The following is a 19,665-nucleotide window of genomic DNA, read 5'->3' as shown; positions in this document are numbered from 1 at the left end:
ATGTCAGCAACCTAACTGTCTTTGTGTCTGCTTCCTTTTTAATTCCAGCTCAGGTTCCAGACAGCGATGAGCAATTTGTGCCTGACTTTCATTCAGAAAACTGTAAGTAACTGACTCCCTGGTTATTCAATGTACTGTGTGCTTAGAGAACAGCTGAAGGCCCGGGTGGCTAAGTTCAGTGGCAAAAATGTGTAACGCCTCTTTTTATTGGATGATATACTTCACAGAAGGGATATTAAATATTTAGGGCCAGGTTTATTAAGATTTGTACTTTTTTACTTATTTTTAATTATTTTTTAAAATTTTAGTAACAAGATTCTGCAAAGATTGACCCCAACTTTTCTGAACAGAAACATGCACGCATGCATACACACACACACACACATAGACACACACACATTCACACGCTCTCTCCCTTTCCTCAGTCTAATGACGTGATCTGTTTCCTTACAATACATGTAACATAAAGGACTAGACAAGACAAAGAGTCTCGCATCGATGCTATTACCTGGGATGTTACAATATCTTCAGATGTTTTTAGATATCTTAAAATATTAAATTCAATTAATTTGAGATATCTCTAATCGATCATTTGCTTCTCATCGCGCAACAGCGAATCCTACTGGCCAGACGCAGAGCACGTTCAGAGTGGATAAGAGGCAGGGCTGGTCTCTCTTCTCCAAGATTGGTAGCCCTGCCCACCTCTGCTCTGGATTACTTGGCGTAAAAGTGGTTCAGGCTTTAGGCTTGTGAGATCAGAGGACGCTCACACGCCCTCAGAACGTTTGTGCTGTGTGGGGATAGGAAAACAACTAGTTGTGTAATGTCTACAAGAACACTTTCAGATGAAACACTTCAAAGAGAGGCAGCAGGCTTGTTGTGCTTATTCACATAAAAACATCAATGACCTGCGCAAAACAGAATATACATTTAGAATACAAATAGAAAGCGGCATTTATAATTATGGACGTCCATCTCTATGTCAAAGTTTTTATCTGTGATTTTATTCTTATTTAAATTTTCAATGTCCTTATTTTTAATTCAATAACAATTAAATCTTATTCTTTGCCAATAGTTTCTAAAATACCAATAACCGAGATATAATGTGTCTTCTGCAACAAGTCAGATGTGGGAGCATGCCTATTTGTCTCACAGACTGATATAGTGGTCAGCAAGTTTCAAAGACAATTTTTTTACAGTTTTTTGTCTTGATCACTAATGTAAACAACATGGACTGTCTACAAGGTCAGGCTCAGAGAAGGTTGAGCTGTGGTCGATTGTGGTAGACCCAAGGAAAATCTATTTAGTGTAAAATGTGTTATCCTGCTTTGTATGCACAACATATTCCCTACAGTTAAACTTTTGAATGGAGAGAGATGCGAGTTTGACTTGAAGTTTGTATTGCCCATCGTTTGCAGCCCATTACAATGAGGTGTCAGCTGTAGTCTATTCTCTGAATAACTGGAGTAGCCTCTAGCTGAATGTCCCAGAGAAGTGTTATTGCTGTGAGTTAATCCAGTGGTTGTGGGTGATGACTTTTCTGAAAAGCCTAAAAATAATTACACAGGAAGTCACTCAGAGCAGTACATTTAAATTTGATGCTGAGGTCTAAAATCTGAGTATGAGCTCTCACTGGCCAGAGGCCAGATTTACCAAGTTTTATTTCAGTGTGAAGTTGACTGTTGAAAATATACACAAAAAAAAAAAACTTAAAACTAGACAAACATTTAAACTTATCAATGTATTTTGGTCACTATGTGCTTTGTACCATGTTAAGTATATATCAGTGTATCTGTTTTATAATGCATATATGCTTTTCTTTCAATGTTTTGGCAACTTTGGCAAAAAAAAAAAAGACTGACAGGGAAATACAAAATATATTGGCCTCCTAGTTTTTTAATGTTTCTCTAATTTTGTAAATATGTTTCTGTCAGAAGAGAGTCCTGTGTAAAAAAAAAAACCAAATGCTACGCATGCAGGAAGCACGGTGCTTGTTTTTGGGTGTCAGAGTATTTTGTTTTGGAGTTTGTTTTGTTTAAACTTTTATTTTGGCCCTGTGAGCGTTGTTGTTGTTGTTTTGTTTATTTAATTTTTTGACTAAAAACACACAGCAGCAAATTAATCCGCAAGTACCTACATGTCTGTGTCTCTGTCAGCTTCCTGGTCTGGGGACGTTACCATTCAGTCTCCTGCCACATCCCTGGATAGTCGTTGAGCATTTTACACGTTGGGGAATCTACCTGGCTTTCTTAAAACCCCTACTTTTATGATGGGTGATCCTGGGATAACCACAGTTAGGTGTTGATGCAATCCAGGGTGATTTTTGCAGTTCTGTTAAATAACAATGTATTGGTTGATCAAATTATTTCTTTCTTATTTTTACCAAAAAAAAAAAAGTGTTTTGAAGCAGTTAGAATAACCAGGTGTGTCCAATGGATGGCTCTTGAGTCATATATGACCATTTGATCTCCAAAATATGCCTATTGATCAAATTTAAGGATAGTGTAAGATTAGGACACCTGCAATGGTTCATGTTTTGTTTACTGAAGTAGTGTCTTCATTTCAACTGGTAAAAGCTTAAAACTTCTTTTTTACCAGTCAGTTTTTTGTTTTAGGAAACCAAACTTATTTCAGGTAACTGCCTGAAATGTTTACATTTTAATAAAGTTTAGTGATTTTCAGTTTGTGTTTTAAAGTAATAATTTAGGTATGGATAAAACTGAAGCATGGATAAAATCATCATTACTCTCTCAATGTTCAGGTTTTTCTTTTATTGTGAAAAAGTAACCCAGAAAAACTTGGAAATTCCATAATGTAACTTCAAAGTAAATCTGAAAAAAAGAATAGCTTGCTTCAGGTAAAACCTTGTCTATGTCAGTGGCTTTGACTTGTTTTTGTGCACTGCCTAGGCATTGCAAGACTATACAACCGCCTCCCCAGACAGTCCAGTCCTCCCCCACCCTCCGCTATGACCTGGGACATTCACAGTTTTTATGAATGAACTACTTGTGATATGTTGGCTGAAACAAGCCCATTAGACACAGGAAAGTAATCGTCATTTATAGCGGTGGCTGCTGGCTTAACAAACGAGTGAATGGAGGCCAATGTGTTTTATATGGAGATTGCAATGAGAGAGGGAGAGAGACGGCCCTTTCTATTACTCTGGACACATCAGCACATTTGTGAGCTCATTATGCAATTTCTATTGATTCCAGGAAATCAATAGCAGCATTAAACATTAAGAGGAAAAGCTATATTAGGGTCTCAAGGACCTGGAGTGAGTCAATATTCCCCAAGATTAATGACAACTCCCTTCCTTAGCAGTGTATATTCTGTACTTGGATAGCATTTATAAAGGCAAATTCATTAGATAACATTATTGTCTGCAGTGTAGATTGTAAAAGTAGTGTAAACAAATTGATTAAAATTAAGTGTACAATTATAACTAGCGTAATCTCACCTGGAGGTTTTACTCTGTCAGAGCAATATAACCTGTTTATGATAAAGAAATTATAGTTTGTATGAACCCATGCTTAAATGATGTATGTTGTATATTATATTCTATCTATATTAAATGTACTACTGCCCTTAAATTGGTTGTATAATCTCTAAATAACCAGAAAATGTCCCCATATGGTATGTCGTGGTGTCAGTTCAATTTACCTAAACAGAGATCCCAATACAGTATCCACCACTTACACTGTACAGGGTTATTTTTGGCAGATTTATATCAGACAAATAGTGTTTGCCGTTTGCCTTTCCCATTGATTTTAATAAGAAAGGCATTGTTTATACCGCGTTAAGCATGCCGTATATTTCAGGCAAACTCAGCTGTTTGGTCTTGTTATGTGCATTCACATAGACTTAAATAACAAACACACTGTTTATTACTTTAGTAATCACTCTTACTAATCTATCAATCAGCTGTTTTCATCTCATTACCTTGCCATTCACATATATTTCAATACAAAAAGCAGCACTGTAGTAAAAGCTTGACAGATCGATCAATCAGCTGTTTCCAGATTATTACTGAGTAATTACCCCTGTACTGTACCCTGGCTATTTAATTCCTGTACGCAGTGTTAGGTTTACAGTTTGAATAAAATAGCACTGACTGCAACAGCAAGCAAGCTTGGCTGGAAAGAGAAAAGGAAAGAATTTCAGTCCTGGTTTGCTGTAATGTGGGTGGCAGTTAAGAATGTGACCCGCTAGTGATTGGCAAATCGAAAACCCCTCGATGTTTCAGTGGAGTTCACCACCTGCCTGTGATTTACCATGCAAACAGAACCACCTGGATGGCTGCGGAATTTTTTTCTGAATAGCTACATATGTACATGCTGTGCTTTCAACACTGTGGCATGCTATGGAGCAGCATCTGAATATAGAGCCGAATTGTGATTTTTCAGAAAACTTTGACAAAGTTTGCCATCCATATTTGCAAAATAAGACCGAACATAAGAAAAGTTACAAATGAAAGGAGGCCAATCGGCCCATCTTGTTCGTTTGGTTGTTAGTGACCAAATACTGATCCCTGTGGTACTCCACTGGTTACCACGCTCCATTTTGAGGTTTTCAACATGTTAACCACTCCCTAATCCATGTGCATGCATTTCCTTGAATCCCTACTGCATTCAGTTTGAAAATTAATCTTTTATGTGGCACTTTGTCAAAAGCTTTCTGGAAATCTAAATAAACCATGTCATATGCTTTGCAATTATAATTGTCGATGTTGCATCCTGAAAAGAATTAAGCAGGTTAGTTAGACACGATCTCCCTTTCCTAAAACCATGCTGACTGTCTCCCAGGATACAGTTACCATATAGGTACCATTTTGGATTTTATTATAGTTTCCATAAGTTTACATAGAATAGAAGTCAATCTTATTGGTCTATAGTTACCTAGTTCGGTTTTGTCTCCCTTTTTGTAGATCGTTATTACGTTTGCAATTCTCCAGTCTGTTTTTCTGATACTTTTTTTTTGATTCACACAGTTTAATTTCCCCAAGTGCTTGGTGGTCAGCGTTGCACAATAAACAGTTTTTGGAATAGCCGTTCGATAAACAGAAGCTAGAACAGTAAAATTGGACAGTCCACATAGTGTGATACATGAAACTAAAAGTTTAATATCAACATGTGAGCTTTTTATTAAGGTGTAAGTAGCTTCAATGTCATTATAATTGCTGTTTTATATTTGCCTGTACTTGGTATTGAACTTGACAGGAGAGCCCTAAGTGCCAGGAATGAACAGCCCTCATTCCATTCCAGTCATGTGATAATGTGACCACTGAACTCTGCTAGCCTATCTACTCTGTCTTTTCCACATCAAGTTACCGGTATGGTTGAAAGGTCACATTTGTCACTGGACTTGAATGGCATGAGGAAGGCTGCCCCTCTACTAGATAATCTCAAAGGCCGGTAAAGGAAGATTTAGAAAATAATGATGATAACCAACACTATAAAATAGTGGATTTCATTATTTTTATTTTTTTCAAAGTGTTAATCTGTTAAATAAAATGACTAAGCGAGCCATCAGAAACAAATGTTATGGTTTTATTGCTTTTTAATAATAAAAATAATACAAGGGAGAACAAACTGTTCATTTAAGTGATATGTAGCTAAATAAATACTTACATTATAACTCAGGAACTCATTTTGTGGCTTGATAGCTTTTCAATAACCCAAATACTAAGGAAGTAATAGCCACATGTTGTTGTTCCCATGACCTTTTAATTGAGTGTTTCATGGTACAATAAAACCAGCTAGTGGCTCAATTATAAACTAGAATTTTCTTTTTTTCCTTGTTTAAAACAAAATGGTCAAACTGACTGAGAATGATAGTGTAGTACAGTGGAAAAAGCTAAAACATTGAACCATTATCTTTTCATTTTTATTATTTCAGTAATTCATAGCAATAAACTGCGCTTATGTCCTTCATGGGCTCCTACAGTTGTGTTTAAGATGTTAATGTGCAATTTCAAGGACTGTATCTTTAAAATGGTTCTGGGTTTGTTTATTTATTTATTTGTTTATTTATTTATACATTTATATAGTGCTTTTCATACAAAAGCACTGTACAGTACATTAAAAATATAAAAGCATTTACACAACACAATACCTTTGTATAAAGGTCCCCAGGCACACACACACACACACACACACACACACACACACACACACACACACACACACACACACACACACACACACACACAACTACTACATATTAAATAGCATACAGTATTTAAAAAACAGTATATAAAACAAAGGCATTCCATAATTTCTGGGCTCTACAAGAAAAAGCCCTCCCTCCCGTGTTGCTTTTGTTGACACTAGGAATAACCAGCAGCCCCGCATCCTGTGATCTCAGAGTGCGGTTTGGAAGTTATGGGGTCAGTAACTCCTGCAAATAACTAGGTGTAAAGAGTCCAAAACAGGGGTAATGTGTTCACTTTTCCTGGTTTTAGTCAGAATTCTAGCGGCTGTATTCTGAACATCCTCCAATCAGGATACCATACGTTTTGGGACACCAGATAAAGTGCATTACAATAACCAATTCAAGATTAAACAAAGGCATGCATTTGTCTCTCGGCATCAGATATAGAAATAATTGGTCTAAGTTTGGTTATATTTTTCAAATGGTAAAAAGATACTTTAGTAACTTCTCTAACATGTCTCAAATGAGAGATCAGGATCAAAGATGACCACCAAACTTAATTTCTAGTTTAAGTTTTGATTAGAGACTGCAAGGGTCAAGCTATGAGTTATTCAATGGAAAATCTCTAGTTACAGAGAAGAGAGAAATTACACTTGCTCTGAAAATTACAGGCTTTCATTTTTAGTTAGCCATTGCATCTGTCTAGGCCTGTGTTTTATTATAGAAGTTGTGTGTTCAATGTACAGTGCTTTGAGGAGTCCTGACACAAAAAGCTCTTAGAAAAGTCAAAATATCTCATCTATGAATCAACCCTCTTTGAAATGATAAACTTCCCTGTTCAGCCAGTATTTGGGTAAAAGTTCAAAATGTTTTCCCCCATTTACTTTAAAACAGGAAACAATGATATAAAATGTATAATTAACATAAGGAAAAATCCCTCATAACTAACACGGGAGGTTGGGTTTTGTTGACAATTAAAGCAGCCCTATAATTGAACATTACCATCTGTGCCGGAAGCACTAAAACACACTCAGGTCATGTGTAGTGCAGGTTAATGGCACAGATAAACATAGCCATTTCCTATGTATAGCTGATCGTTTTGCTGCTTTTGCGAGCTGCCAGATTAAATGTTTTTAAAAAAGAAAAAAAAAAAAAAAGACGACGAGAGTCCAGCTGAAACCATTTCAGTATGTTTTTCACTTTATGGAACCAATACTGAAATGACATTGTCATTGAGTAACAGAGTTAGAGACCTCATTTTTATATTTTTTTCTTTATTTGCAAGTTGAAAGCAGACTAACCATACTTTAGATCTGGTCATTTCTCAATAGATCTCGCTGTTTCTGATCATCTTGCCATTGTTTTCAAGGTTAATCTGCCAGTATCTAGAAAGATTGTGATCCATACAATTAAAACTTGGGTAATTAATTCTTCAACTGCTGTAAAGTTTACTGATGTATTGAGCTCATTGCCACTCCCTGACTCCTTATCAGTAGATGAGTTGGTTAATACCTACAACACCTCCTTGACTGGTATCTTAGATACTATAGTGCCAGTTAAAACTCACCGTGGTTTAATGATATAACTCGTAAACTGAAATATGAGGGTCATAAATTAGAATGGAGATGAAGGGAATCTACATTGGATGGAAGTGCCATCTGGTTCATTATAGGAAGGCTGTGGTGTTGGCTAGATCATCATATTACTAAAAAAAAATAATAAAAATAATCCTAGATTTTTTTTTTGCTACCCCAAACAGATTAATAGTCCCACTCTTGACAGTGATAGCTGTGGTAAAGCCTATGCTTAAGAAACCCTAAAGTCCTGAGTAACTGTAGGCCAATCTCCTGTTTACCATTCTTAGCTAAGGTTCTAGAAGAGTTGTTGCAAATCAATTACAAACATTTCTAATTCTTAATGATGTGTCTGAGAAGTTTCAGTCTGGATTCCGTGCAGTACACAGCACTGAGGCAGCCCTTGTCAGAATTGTAAATGATCTGCTGATAAGGTCTGACTTTGGTTTTCAATCAGTTTTAATTCTCTTACATCTAAGTGCTGCCTTTGATACTGTAGACCATTCCATCTTACTGATTTGTCTTGAAAGCACAGTAGGACTGTCTAGTCTTTTCCTATCCTGTCTTAAATCTTATCTTTCCAATAGATTTCAGTTTGTCTGTATTCTAGGTCCTTTGTTATTTTCATTATATATGCTGCCGGAGTGAATTTCTACTGCTATGCAGATGATACCCAGCTATATCTATCCCTAAAGCCAGGAAATACTTATGCTGGGGAGTTACTTACTTCTTCTTGCAGACCTCAAGTGTTAGATGTCTCAGAATTATTTAATGCTAAATTCAGATAAAATTGAGGTAATAATTGTGGGTTCTCAGAACCAACAAAATAATGTGGGATTGCATGAGTTCGACCGTATTAATAATCGGGTTCCTTCAAATTTAAGACGTTCTTGAATGTAAGACGCAGCCCAATTTGAGGAAAAATTAAAATATCAAATAAATATAAATATTTACAAAGAACCACCCACTCACTTACAGCATCAGGCATCTCAGCAACAGCAAGCACAACACCACACTCCACTACATCAGGCAACATGTAACCCAGCACCCACAACAGCATTGATAACATTGCAAACAACAGTCAGAACAGTATGCATAATACCAATTAACAGAACATAACATATGCATATGGTGATTACTCGCACCTATTTTTCTCCCAATTTGTGAAATGTGGTATTGCTTGTTATGTTGAAAAATACAGAGCTCTGATCAGCATTTCCAATCTGTCCAAGCTGGTACTGTTTATTAGAAATGCTGAAATTGTAAAACTTCTCTTCGAATTCCTCAGAAAGCTAATGACTCTTATGTCATGGATGATTCAAGATCAGGCAGCAACATTTTGGTTCGTATTTCTTAGCAGTAAGTCACGTTGCTGCTTGTGTATTCAGGCAGATGTCTTTGTTGTCTTTTCTCGGCAGTCAGTCACATTGCTGTTTGTCTACTTGGGTAGTGGAGTCTTTTGTTGGTGGTTTTTAATACATGCATCACTATACTGTACTCAAATTTATGACAGAGGCTATTTTTGAGAAACAAAAAATGATTAAAGTGTGTCTTAAATTCGAAGGAATATGGTATATTAGGGAAGTTACAAAAGTATCTTTTTACCATTTGAGAAATATAGCCAAACTTAGACCAATTATTTCTGTATCTGATGCCGAGAGACTAATGCATGCCTTTTGTTTCATCTAGAATTGATTACTGTAATGCTCGCTCTCTCGTTCACTTTCTGAATGCCCACCTAGAACAGGGAAAACTGCAGGGTTTTTATGATGGTGACCATCTCCCGTTTAGCAACAAATTAATCAATTAAATTGGGAGATGGTCACCTTCTGCACAGGGTTTGTGCGACGGGGCTTCCCCTTCCCTGCTGCCAAACAATAAACAGACTCATTGTATTTTTAAATCAACACAAAATACATTCAAACTAATACTAACGAATTGGCCACAATGACGCAACACATACACCCGTTCTTAATATAAAATAAACACATTTCTCTTAAATAATAACAATAAATACGACACAATTAATTTACATGCAGGGCTGTGCCCTGCCCCCTTTAGGTCATGTGATCTTTTTATGCCACAAACAAGTAGCTAATCTGGACTATCACATATATCGTGATGCATATAATATATCGCATCCTACAAATTTGTTCAGCAACCAATTTCCTATTTGAATATCAGACAGTTATTCAGAATTGAATGCATTGAGTGTGCTTTATTATTCCAAAGCAATAATTACAAAAAAAATAAATAAATGCATAGCCTTCAAACACATCTGGAAACAAGCATGTGCTAGTAATATGTACATGAGGCTTAGGATCAGGCACCAGGGTGATCTCTAAAATAGGATATTAAGAAATTAAATGTTCATAAAATATAGCTAGCATCCCTCTAGTAATATTATACACTTAAAACAAGAAAGAGTATTATAAATGTTCTTTTAGTTTCTGTAGCTCTGTTTGTTTTGTGTACCTCAGAGATGCATTCTGAATAAGTGTAGTTGTCTTGGCATTATAAAACGGTATTGTATTGTCATTTCCTTCTGAAGTAGGAGTTGTTGATTGTCTTTAATGCTTTTATAGAGCTAAACAGCAGTTTTACAGCTCTGTATCATTGTTGTCAACCTCCTCAAGTCTTTGTTGTCTATCTGTTTTATTGTTACCCTAGTGGCACTATCAACAAGCTGCCCACGAGTTTTAAAGTTGAATTGCCTATACAAAAAATTTCAAGAAGGATGTTGCCTTATAAGCTAATGTTGAAAATGTCAGCTCTATAGGTACTTCCTGTAGAATGGAATTTGTTTGACAAAAACTTTATTTTGGGAGGAGACAGGAGCTTTTAGGCCTGCAATTGGTATAAAGGGAATGTAAACAATCTGGAAAGCCTATAAGGCCTTGTTTCTAGCTAACTGGTGGGGTTAAACATTTATCAACCTCTTTAATACTTAATTCTAGTACAGCACAGTAAATATATTGTGCACATGTATGTCCATTTTTATTATTTAATTTTTAATTGGCTATTTAAATTGTCTTTCTGTAAAGCTAGTTAGTGCTGAAGGCACTATGCTGTAATATGGTACCTACCAAAAGTCTCTGTATTATTATTATTATTTATTATTATTATTATTATTATTATTATTATTATTATTATTATTATAAAAGTTCTGTACACTGAAAGCTGTTATATTAGCCCATGAGCCAGGGGAGTTGTTGGTACCATTTGAGTGGGCAAATTCCCCATACATTTTCTGAAAGTTCAGAACCTGTACTTTATGGAAATGTCTGGTAAAATGTAGCTTAGTGGCTAAAGTTGTGTTGCCATGGCAACCGACACCCGCATTTAAGTGATATCCCATATTAACATAACATAGAATATCTCAGGAACTGTAACAGCTATGGTTGTGTTTAAACTATGTATTTATATGTTTTATGGTACTGGCTATTAATTGGTCATGTGACCTTGGTGAAATTTTGAAGTCATTTACATATATGTATATTTCTAAAGAATTGCCCTTCTAAAAAGACCCAGCATCATGTGTCCAGGAAAATTGCCTAAAAGTCATATTTTGTACCTTTTTCAAATGAAAAAAAGGGTGATTTTAATCATTCTTTCCTGTCCAGGTTATAACATCAATTCACTTGAGATTTGTTTTCTAACATTTGTACTAACATATATACAAATAAAAACAATTGCAGGAATTTCACCAATCTGTTATTGTAAGATTATTTTTGCTGTTATTCAGTAAAATTATTATTTTAAATGTGTTAACATTTATATTTACAAAAGTAATAATTCATTTATATATTCAGAATTAATAAAATAGCATCAGTTCTATAATTAATAAAATAATAAAAATAAACAATACATTCTTATTGTTCAAAAGATCAGATAAGTTAACTGCTTAAAAGCTCCTGTTAGCATTAAAACTGTTTGGCAGTAGTCTGTCATTGTTGTCCATCTAGGTGTACCTATAAAGTTATTCAAGGGTCTTCTATTAAATTAGCTTGATTGGCAAAACAGGAAGTGAGGCACAAGCCTGGTGTGTATTGAATGAGATCTGACATCACCACTGGCCTACAGGTGGAAATAAATAAATCTTAAATAAACTCCCATCTGTAGATTTAAAACTGGTTGTGATTGTGATTGATAGTTCTTGACGAACCTGTCTGATTCTCTTCAAACTTACTCAGTTACTAATCAAGCGATGAAGTCTAAATCCAATATTCCCCCAAAGCGGCCATTAACAGAGCAAATGCCTTCTTAGCCAGAAAAGCTTAGACTATGAAGAGGTTATTCACGGAGCTCAAATAAAGAAAGAGGAAACAAATGTGCTTGACCAGGCTCTGTATGCCATTGCAGCTGATAGCATGGAAGAATGCCCACAAGTTCCAGCACATAGTTCTCCAAATGAGCGTATTTCACACAGTTTGCATCATTATGTCTATCATTGGGAAAAGATTGCAGGATGCTGGTCTGAAAGATCTAGCTATTGAATCTGGTGTAATTGCAGACGGATCCATTAGTGGTTTTCTGGAAGGACGCAAGTACAACCAAGCTGTAAGACTACACAATGTAGTCTATGATGAGAATAGCCTGGAAAGGTTTTTATACTTGGATTGTTGAAGGGCACCCAGCTTATTTGCCTGAGCTCAATGAAACCACACTCCAGGCAGAGAAGCTGCACAACAACATAACCCAGGAACAGCTTATCAACTTCCTCAGCCATTCATCTTGTATCAGGATCTTCCAGTTCTTCATCACCTACCTGAACTTCTTGAGGCATGACCATGGAGATCTGTCAGGATTCTGGATGAGTTGCGTTGATATGGTTGAGGTAGATCTCAATGTGCTAGTTTGGTTCATTAGTTATTCAGATGTTTTCGTTTTGTCAGAATATATAGATCTCAAAATCTGTGTCTATTTTCCAAAGACCAAAGTGGTGGATAATTTAAACTTTTATCAGTTTTCTTGTCAATACGCTTTGTTCTGCATTTATTTTTACAGACAGTCCTCATTTTCTTTTCGTACTCAAGTGTTTTTCGGTGGATTACACTGTTTAAATGCTCATTACATATTAATTTAAAGATCAGAAAAAACAGAGAGAATTATGCAAGAAATGTGATCCACCGGCAGGTAAAACGGAGGTTCACGTGAGAAAATTTGACAATATTTAACAGATTAACAGTTGGAAAAATGCATCAGATTTTGTCGTTTCCACAGAAAATGAAACCCACTTCCCTAAATCGGGCCCTTTCATGTGAGGATTTCAGGCTCGTTGGCTATGAAGAAAGGCTTGTCTCTGCATGTCAAAGGGTTCTGTGCCCCATAGCCTGAAACAACACTTTGTTTTACAGAGTACAATAAGGGCCGGGAGAGGAATCTGTTTGCCTTCCACTCCGTTTCAAATTATGTGTGGGTCTAACAATCACCCTTAGACTTCCTAAAGCACTCAGTCTTGTCCTTCTCATTAGTCACAAACTCACCCCTCAAAAACCACTATTTACATATGCAAATAAATACAAATGAGTTTTGTTATAGGATAGTAAACAACAACTTTCTCCCTCTAATAAAAAGCACTTTTAGTCACAACTGATTAAAATGCAATGACATATAATTGTGAGGTCATTCTGTGTCTGTCTATGTATTGTGATCTTCACCGATTTTTAATATCACATTAAGGATTAAACAAAATTATCCAATATACAAAATTGGTTTATACTGTTACACCTTCTATTTTGTAATCCATCAAAAATTATATATATATATATATATAATATATATATATATATATATATATATATATATATATTATATATATATATATATATATATATATATATATATATGTGTGTGTGTGTGTGTGTGTGTGTGTGTGTGTGTGTGTGTGTGTGTGGTATACATAGGTAATGGATTTGTACATTTTAAATATGTGGCCTAAAGTAAAACCTATATATGAAACCTATATTTACTCAGCATTAAATATGATTGTAAGATTTTTAACTATACTGAGATAATCCAACACAGTTTAGATAAACAAGAGTCACGTCCAAACCCACTGACAGCAACACCAGCATGTGGCTGAACTGAATGACCGATTTCTGTTGAAGTCTGACTCAGAGAGGAGGCACCACATAACTGACTTCTAAAAAATGCAAATAGAAATGGCAGGTATTTCTGATTTCTATTTTGCAAAGAAAGAGACGGTATGCTAGAATGATGTCTTTGAATAGCAAATCAAATCAAAACACATTTTGATGTCATGGGACTGATTCTCTAAACGTTGCTTCTGCTTTGTTTTAAAGGCAGCAGAATAGAAGCAGAAGAATAAATTCTGAAAGCAAAAGCGTACCAAACCTTCATTTAACGCAACAAAGCAGGCTTGTTCGAGTAAAGCTGCCGCTACAGTTTTAATGAATAAAGTCCATTGTTTCCTTTATTAGAAACATTTCCACAGTTAGTTCTTTTACTACATGTTTTTTTTTAGATACAATTTGTAGAAATGCAGACTCTTTAAAAATCATTAGTATTGGGAATTTCCATGAATAATATCTTGGCCTCACTAAAAAGATATTTATTGTGCTCTTGGTCAGATTAACAGGAATCGCTGTCTCTAGTTTAATTGATCGGGGTCAACAGTACGCAGTTAAGGATTTTTGTGGACTTTTTCTGGTATTTCTATTAATAGAAAGCCTGTGAAATGACATTTCCAGGCTTTCTGTGCCGCAGATAGTTTTAAAACACAATTCAACCCCAAACACCAGGATTTGGTATCTTTGTGAAATTCACATCCTTCAGTACTGTTTTTATGTCGGAAAGTTGAACGGGGTAGACAGTCGTTATTATTGCATTAGAAAATAATTTTAATCCTTTTCAAAGCCAACGTTTCCTCTCCGCGCTGCCTTGAAAACTGAGAAAGGTGACACCTCTCCAAAATTATTTGGCAGCTACATCAACCAAATAGAGCTGCACTGATTGTTAATTGTTTTTATTAGAATACGCTGCCGGCTTATTTATGGAATATAACCTGCAGGAATAATGTTGGTTCATTTTACTCCAAGGTCAATTGCAAAATTGTATTATTCATTATTGTATTAGTCAAATATGTTTTTCAAGAAAAGGTTCTTGGCTTTTATAGTGGATATTGGCATTTTTTTTTTTTTTTTTTTTTTTTTTTTTTGCCCTTTTAAGTTCCCCTTTTGAGGGAAATACAGTATGAAAATAAATGTATTTAAAGAGTGTGGTGGGGTACCCCTGTGCGTATTTTGTCTATTCAGTATTTGTATGGTATTATTATTATTTAAATGTACTGTTTTGCGTGTGTTTTATTGTGGTGGTTTGGTGTAGTTTGCCAGACGATGTTTGCTTCTCGTCTCTGCCAGACTACGTACGTCTCGTAAAAATACCTGGTCGGCAGCCGATGATTTATTTGACAAATTGGCTGTCGGCCATTTGAGAACCTGTGCAGAATGTGGCTGAGGGATAAACTAGGAGGGATAGTTGGGAGGCAAGACAGAACCAGACGGTTATTTATTATTATTATTATATATATGTGATTTATAATATATATATATTATATATATATATATATATATATATAGTAAGTTCACGTTGCTGTGATAAAATGTCATTACTATTATTAAGCACTAGTAGTCTGAAGCTGTGGTATTTCAAAATAACAAAAGCATATTTTTACTTTAGTGAAGTAGGTTAGAGTGTGGTGTGTGTGTTTTTTAAAATAAAAAACTTTTATCGAAATACATTTTCAGCATTCATATTGAAACTTGTTGTGTAGGTGACGACTCATTCAGTTGAACCAAGTAGGAATATGCTTACATTGTTTAAGACGTTTTTCAAGTCAAGTAAACTTATTTGTGTATCAAAGGTGACAATAGAGTCGCAGTCCTTCTTTCACAGACAGTGTCATCTTTGAAGGCAGGTACCTGAAATCGTCAGGTAATTCATGTATTTTTGCTTATATTACTCTCCCCGTCATTTTGTGTACTGTCAGCCCTCATTAAAGATATAAAATAATGCGCCCTATCCGAAGCAAGTGCCAAACCTGCCCCAATATTTAAAGTAAAAAATACATATTTTAAAACTAACAAGAGATTACTAGCAGCAGTTACATTGTTGTTTTAAGTTAATTTATTATGGGCAAACTTTGCACTCAGTGGACCATATTTAGAAGCAAGCACAAAGGCAGGCACAATTCCTTAGAGGAATAAGACCATTTTAGTGGTATAAAACAAGAAACAACTCTTGACTGGTCCTTCCTGCAGCTAAGTTTATACTGTTGAAATGGCTTTATTCAGCAGAATGAAGTCAATGTTTTATATAGTAATCCGGTACTTCTGACATGGCAAGTATTTTCAACTGCCTTAATTAGGGAACACTTACCTGCAAAACAGCAGAGCTGTGCTTGCTTTTCTTTGTTTGTTTAACACTTTCCTTTAATAAACTGCACCTGGGAATTCTAGGTGCAGCACTGTGCAGAGATGCCATTGATACCTGTTGTGCCATGTGGTGCTACTTGCAATGTTTGTAGTTAATGCATGCTCAGTAAATACATATTAAACGGCTTGCAGTTACTAAAACTGTAACTTCACAATAGCAAGGTTTGCCTGGTTTCTTAGAGCGTCTTCTTTGTACAATAATAATAATAATAATAATAATAATAATAATAATAATAATAATAATAATAATAATAATAAATGTGCCTCTCTATACTCGACAGTTAATCCTTTCATTTGCCCCCGACCTTTTAACAAAGTTAGGTGCCTAAGATTGAGACAGAATTCTTGGACTATTGCTTCTGACATTGATTAAAACACTGAACTGTTGTACTGCTTTTAGAATGAAACACTCACCTATAGGAACCAAAAACAGACTCTGTTACTGTTTAGTGGTCCAGAGCTTATTTATACTCAAAGTGAGTATAATTTAGATTTTTGTCATTATACAGTTAAATAAACTATTAATGCAAAAGCTTTATTTTTATTTTTTATTTTAAGCAGCGATTGTATATTATATTTGCAGCTGAGGTTTTATAAAAAGAATATGTGAAACGGTCATACGTGTAAAGTAACATTGCAAAAACTATATTTGTTAACTAGCCTCGTGGTTTTATCAGGTTGATACATCTGGTAAAATGACAGGTTGTAAGAAGTCATTTCTGAATTTCTTTCTCTACAAAGTTAAGTTCAAATTTGCTTCTGAAAGTGGTCCAAAATGTCTCAGAATGCACATGAGAGCATGTACAACCCAATAGTTTTGGGGGTCCTTGGCGGCCCCCAGACCCCCGGCCAAAATATTGGTTTTGACCCAGGAGTTGCAGTCAGAGTGATCTTTGGTCACTTTCACTCATGTGGGTGCCATTGCAGATATTATAACATCAACATTTGAGTTTACTAAATTAAAGACGTCATGGCAGCGCAGTGAAAGTGAAAGATAGGGCCCACTGAAGCTTAGACTAATGTCCGAATGATTTTGGTGCCATTGTGCAAGGTAAGATTTTTCAGTGGCTGAAAGAGCAGGCCAGGTTGGGTCACTTGGTTTCTCTGTGAGAAAGCAGAACACTTGGAAGCAGAGATGCAGTTGTTTTTCCTACATGTACCCCTCCCTCTCCAACATGGAATCAGTCCAATTCTGCCACTGAGGAAATCCTAGAGACGGAACGGTGTGTGTGTGTGTGTGTGTGTGTGTGTGTGTGTGTGTGCGCACGGGAAACACATTCAGAAAAGGAATTAACCTTTGGCAAACTGAACTGCAGTGAAACAATAATTAGTCACATGAAGACATTAGCCAAAACCTGTAGCAGAAGCTTTTTCTTGTGTTTTAATTTGGTCAACATTTGAACACATCTGAAGAAGAAGAAAAAAATCTAGAGGAAATTTTTGTCATATAAATTATTAGGTTTCTTTTTGCATTTCTAAAATTAGAAACTTTTTTGTAAACCCATCTATTGCAGTTCTGTTTGAAGGGTATTTTTTTTAGCTAGATAAGATTTTATTTTTTTCATTCCCTATTGTTTACTAGTAAACACAGTAAGCCATAATTCAGCTATAAACAGTAATAAGCGCATCACCATTTAATTTCCTCTTCATCTACAGTATAATCCGTCAATACCACCTTAAACCAGTAATGACAATCTTCTATTATTCACGTAACACTAATCCTGTTGTCAAAAGAAATAATACACTAGCACATCCGGCTGGCAGCACAGAGTGTACTCAAATCATGTGGGTGGGCACAAACATACCATATGGAAACACCAGCACTATGTAACACAGAATGATCTGCCTTTATGTGACTGATTGCATTTGTATCCAGCTGGAATCCCTGACATCTGTTTTGTAATGCATAACAGTTTCAGTTCTAATGAGCAGGTATGAGGCTTCAGTAAAGGGCTGATAGACTTGGTTGGCTGGTGCTTTCTTTTCTGTAGCACAGTGGGCCAAATTCATGAACCATTTACAGTACAGAATTTCTCATTTCTAAACTGGAAATGTTGCAATCCATCTGAGATGAGAGAGCAACAAAATAACTTTGAATTTGAACCCCGGACTTCAAAGGTAAAATGCTAGTACACAGCCCATGACAGGAAAAGGCAATAAAGCCTGTGTGCACGTGTTGATATTTTTCCAGGGTGGATCCCTAGCCTTGTTTATCTAGTAAAATAAACAATATTCCTGTCGCTTTCGTCATCTGCAGTGTCCCTCTGTGAAATGTTTATTTTAGCCATATTTACAGGCTACAGCAGGCATAAAGCATTATTAATGCAGCAGGGATAAAACTATAATATATATATATATTACTGTGTGTGTGTGTGTGTGTGTGTGTGTGTGTGTGTGTGTGTGTGTGTGTGTGTGTGTATGTGTGTCAAATCCAGTGGAATGAGTTTGGAGCTTTAATTTAGCCCTGAAGCCCCAACAGAATGTGTCTAAATGGAAGATTGGAAGAAGTGGTCCTGTACGAAGAGGACTGGTAGATACAATGGAGTGAGTCATTAGTTGAAAAACAGTGGTAACATTGTACTATTCTGACATATTAATGGTATCCTAATTGTGTGATAAAATACACCAACATGCATTGGTTATCTACTGCTGTATCAGTATCAGTGTGCTGCCATAGCAGCATCACTGTGCAAAATGTGTGCAAAATCAGTGGTGTCACATTGCTGGTACTGCTGACTGGTTCTGTTTTCAAGGTTATACACTTTTGACTTTTTAAATCCTTGAAATGTTGACTTTCAAGTTATTACTACATAAAAAGTAAATATTAAGATAAAGCCAACAAACCCCTGGTTATTCATATGCATTTAAAAAAATAAATAAATACAAAATTCTCTCTAATGCCAAATCAGTTTGTCTTATATTGAACAAAGTACTTCCTCCAGTTCCACCTGATGAAAATGCAGCCAATACAAAGCGAATGAGACAAGCTAGGGTAATGAGGGTAATGAGTGCTGGATGCATAAGCAGCGATCTCCTTTGTTTTATGTCCGTGTTATCTCTGTAATGCATGGGGCTATGAGATACACCCTTTTTCCGGCTTCATTTGGTTCCTATCGGTCTTACTCAGCCATCCAAAGGTTTTCTTGGCTTTTTCCTGGGAAAAAACAACTAGAGACCTGTGCTTTTTGATGGTGTCGGACAGGGTCCAACATAGGACCGCAAACGATTAATTATATAAGGTGTTGTATAAGTGGTGATCAGTACAGCGTGCGCTCATGACTTTTACATCTCAGTTACCCAGCTATGGACGTGAGTGAGAGCAGTTTGGACCTTGAGCAGGGGAAAATCGACAATGGGGCCTATAACCAAGGCTTTAAAATCCAATCCACTGTGTGGTGGCAGGGTAAATGGATGCTACTTGATTCAAATTAAAATAGTCAGAAAAATAATAGGTCTGCAAGACTGTTGTTTTGCATACGAAA

At 35.9% G+C, this 19,665-nt stretch overlaps 1 protein-coding gene across 2 annotated transcripts in view; it reads left to right on the top strand.

Moving 5' to 3' along the window:
* The window catches only part of etv4 (ETS variant transcription factor 4), a 48,128-nt gene that overhangs the window by 15,234 nt on the left and 13,229 nt on the right, over window positions 1-19,665 (top strand). For both annotated transcript variants that reach the window (XM_041267294.1, XM_041267293.1), the window contains exon 4: window positions 49-102. In XM_041267294.1, coding sequence (XP_041123228.1) covers window positions 49-102 — 54 coding nt within the window. The remainder of the gene's footprint in view (window positions 1-48; window positions 103-19,665) is intronic.

The sequence above is a fragment of the Polyodon spathula genome, chromosome 12 (genome assembly GCF_017654505.1).
Source record: "Polyodon spathula isolate WHYD16114869_AA chromosome 12, ASM1765450v1, whole genome shotgun sequence".
Classification (NCBI taxonomy): Eukaryota; Metazoa; Chordata; class Actinopteri; order Acipenseriformes; family Polyodontidae; genus Polyodon; species Polyodon spathula.
This window is presented reverse-complemented; position numbering and strand designations above follow the sequence as displayed.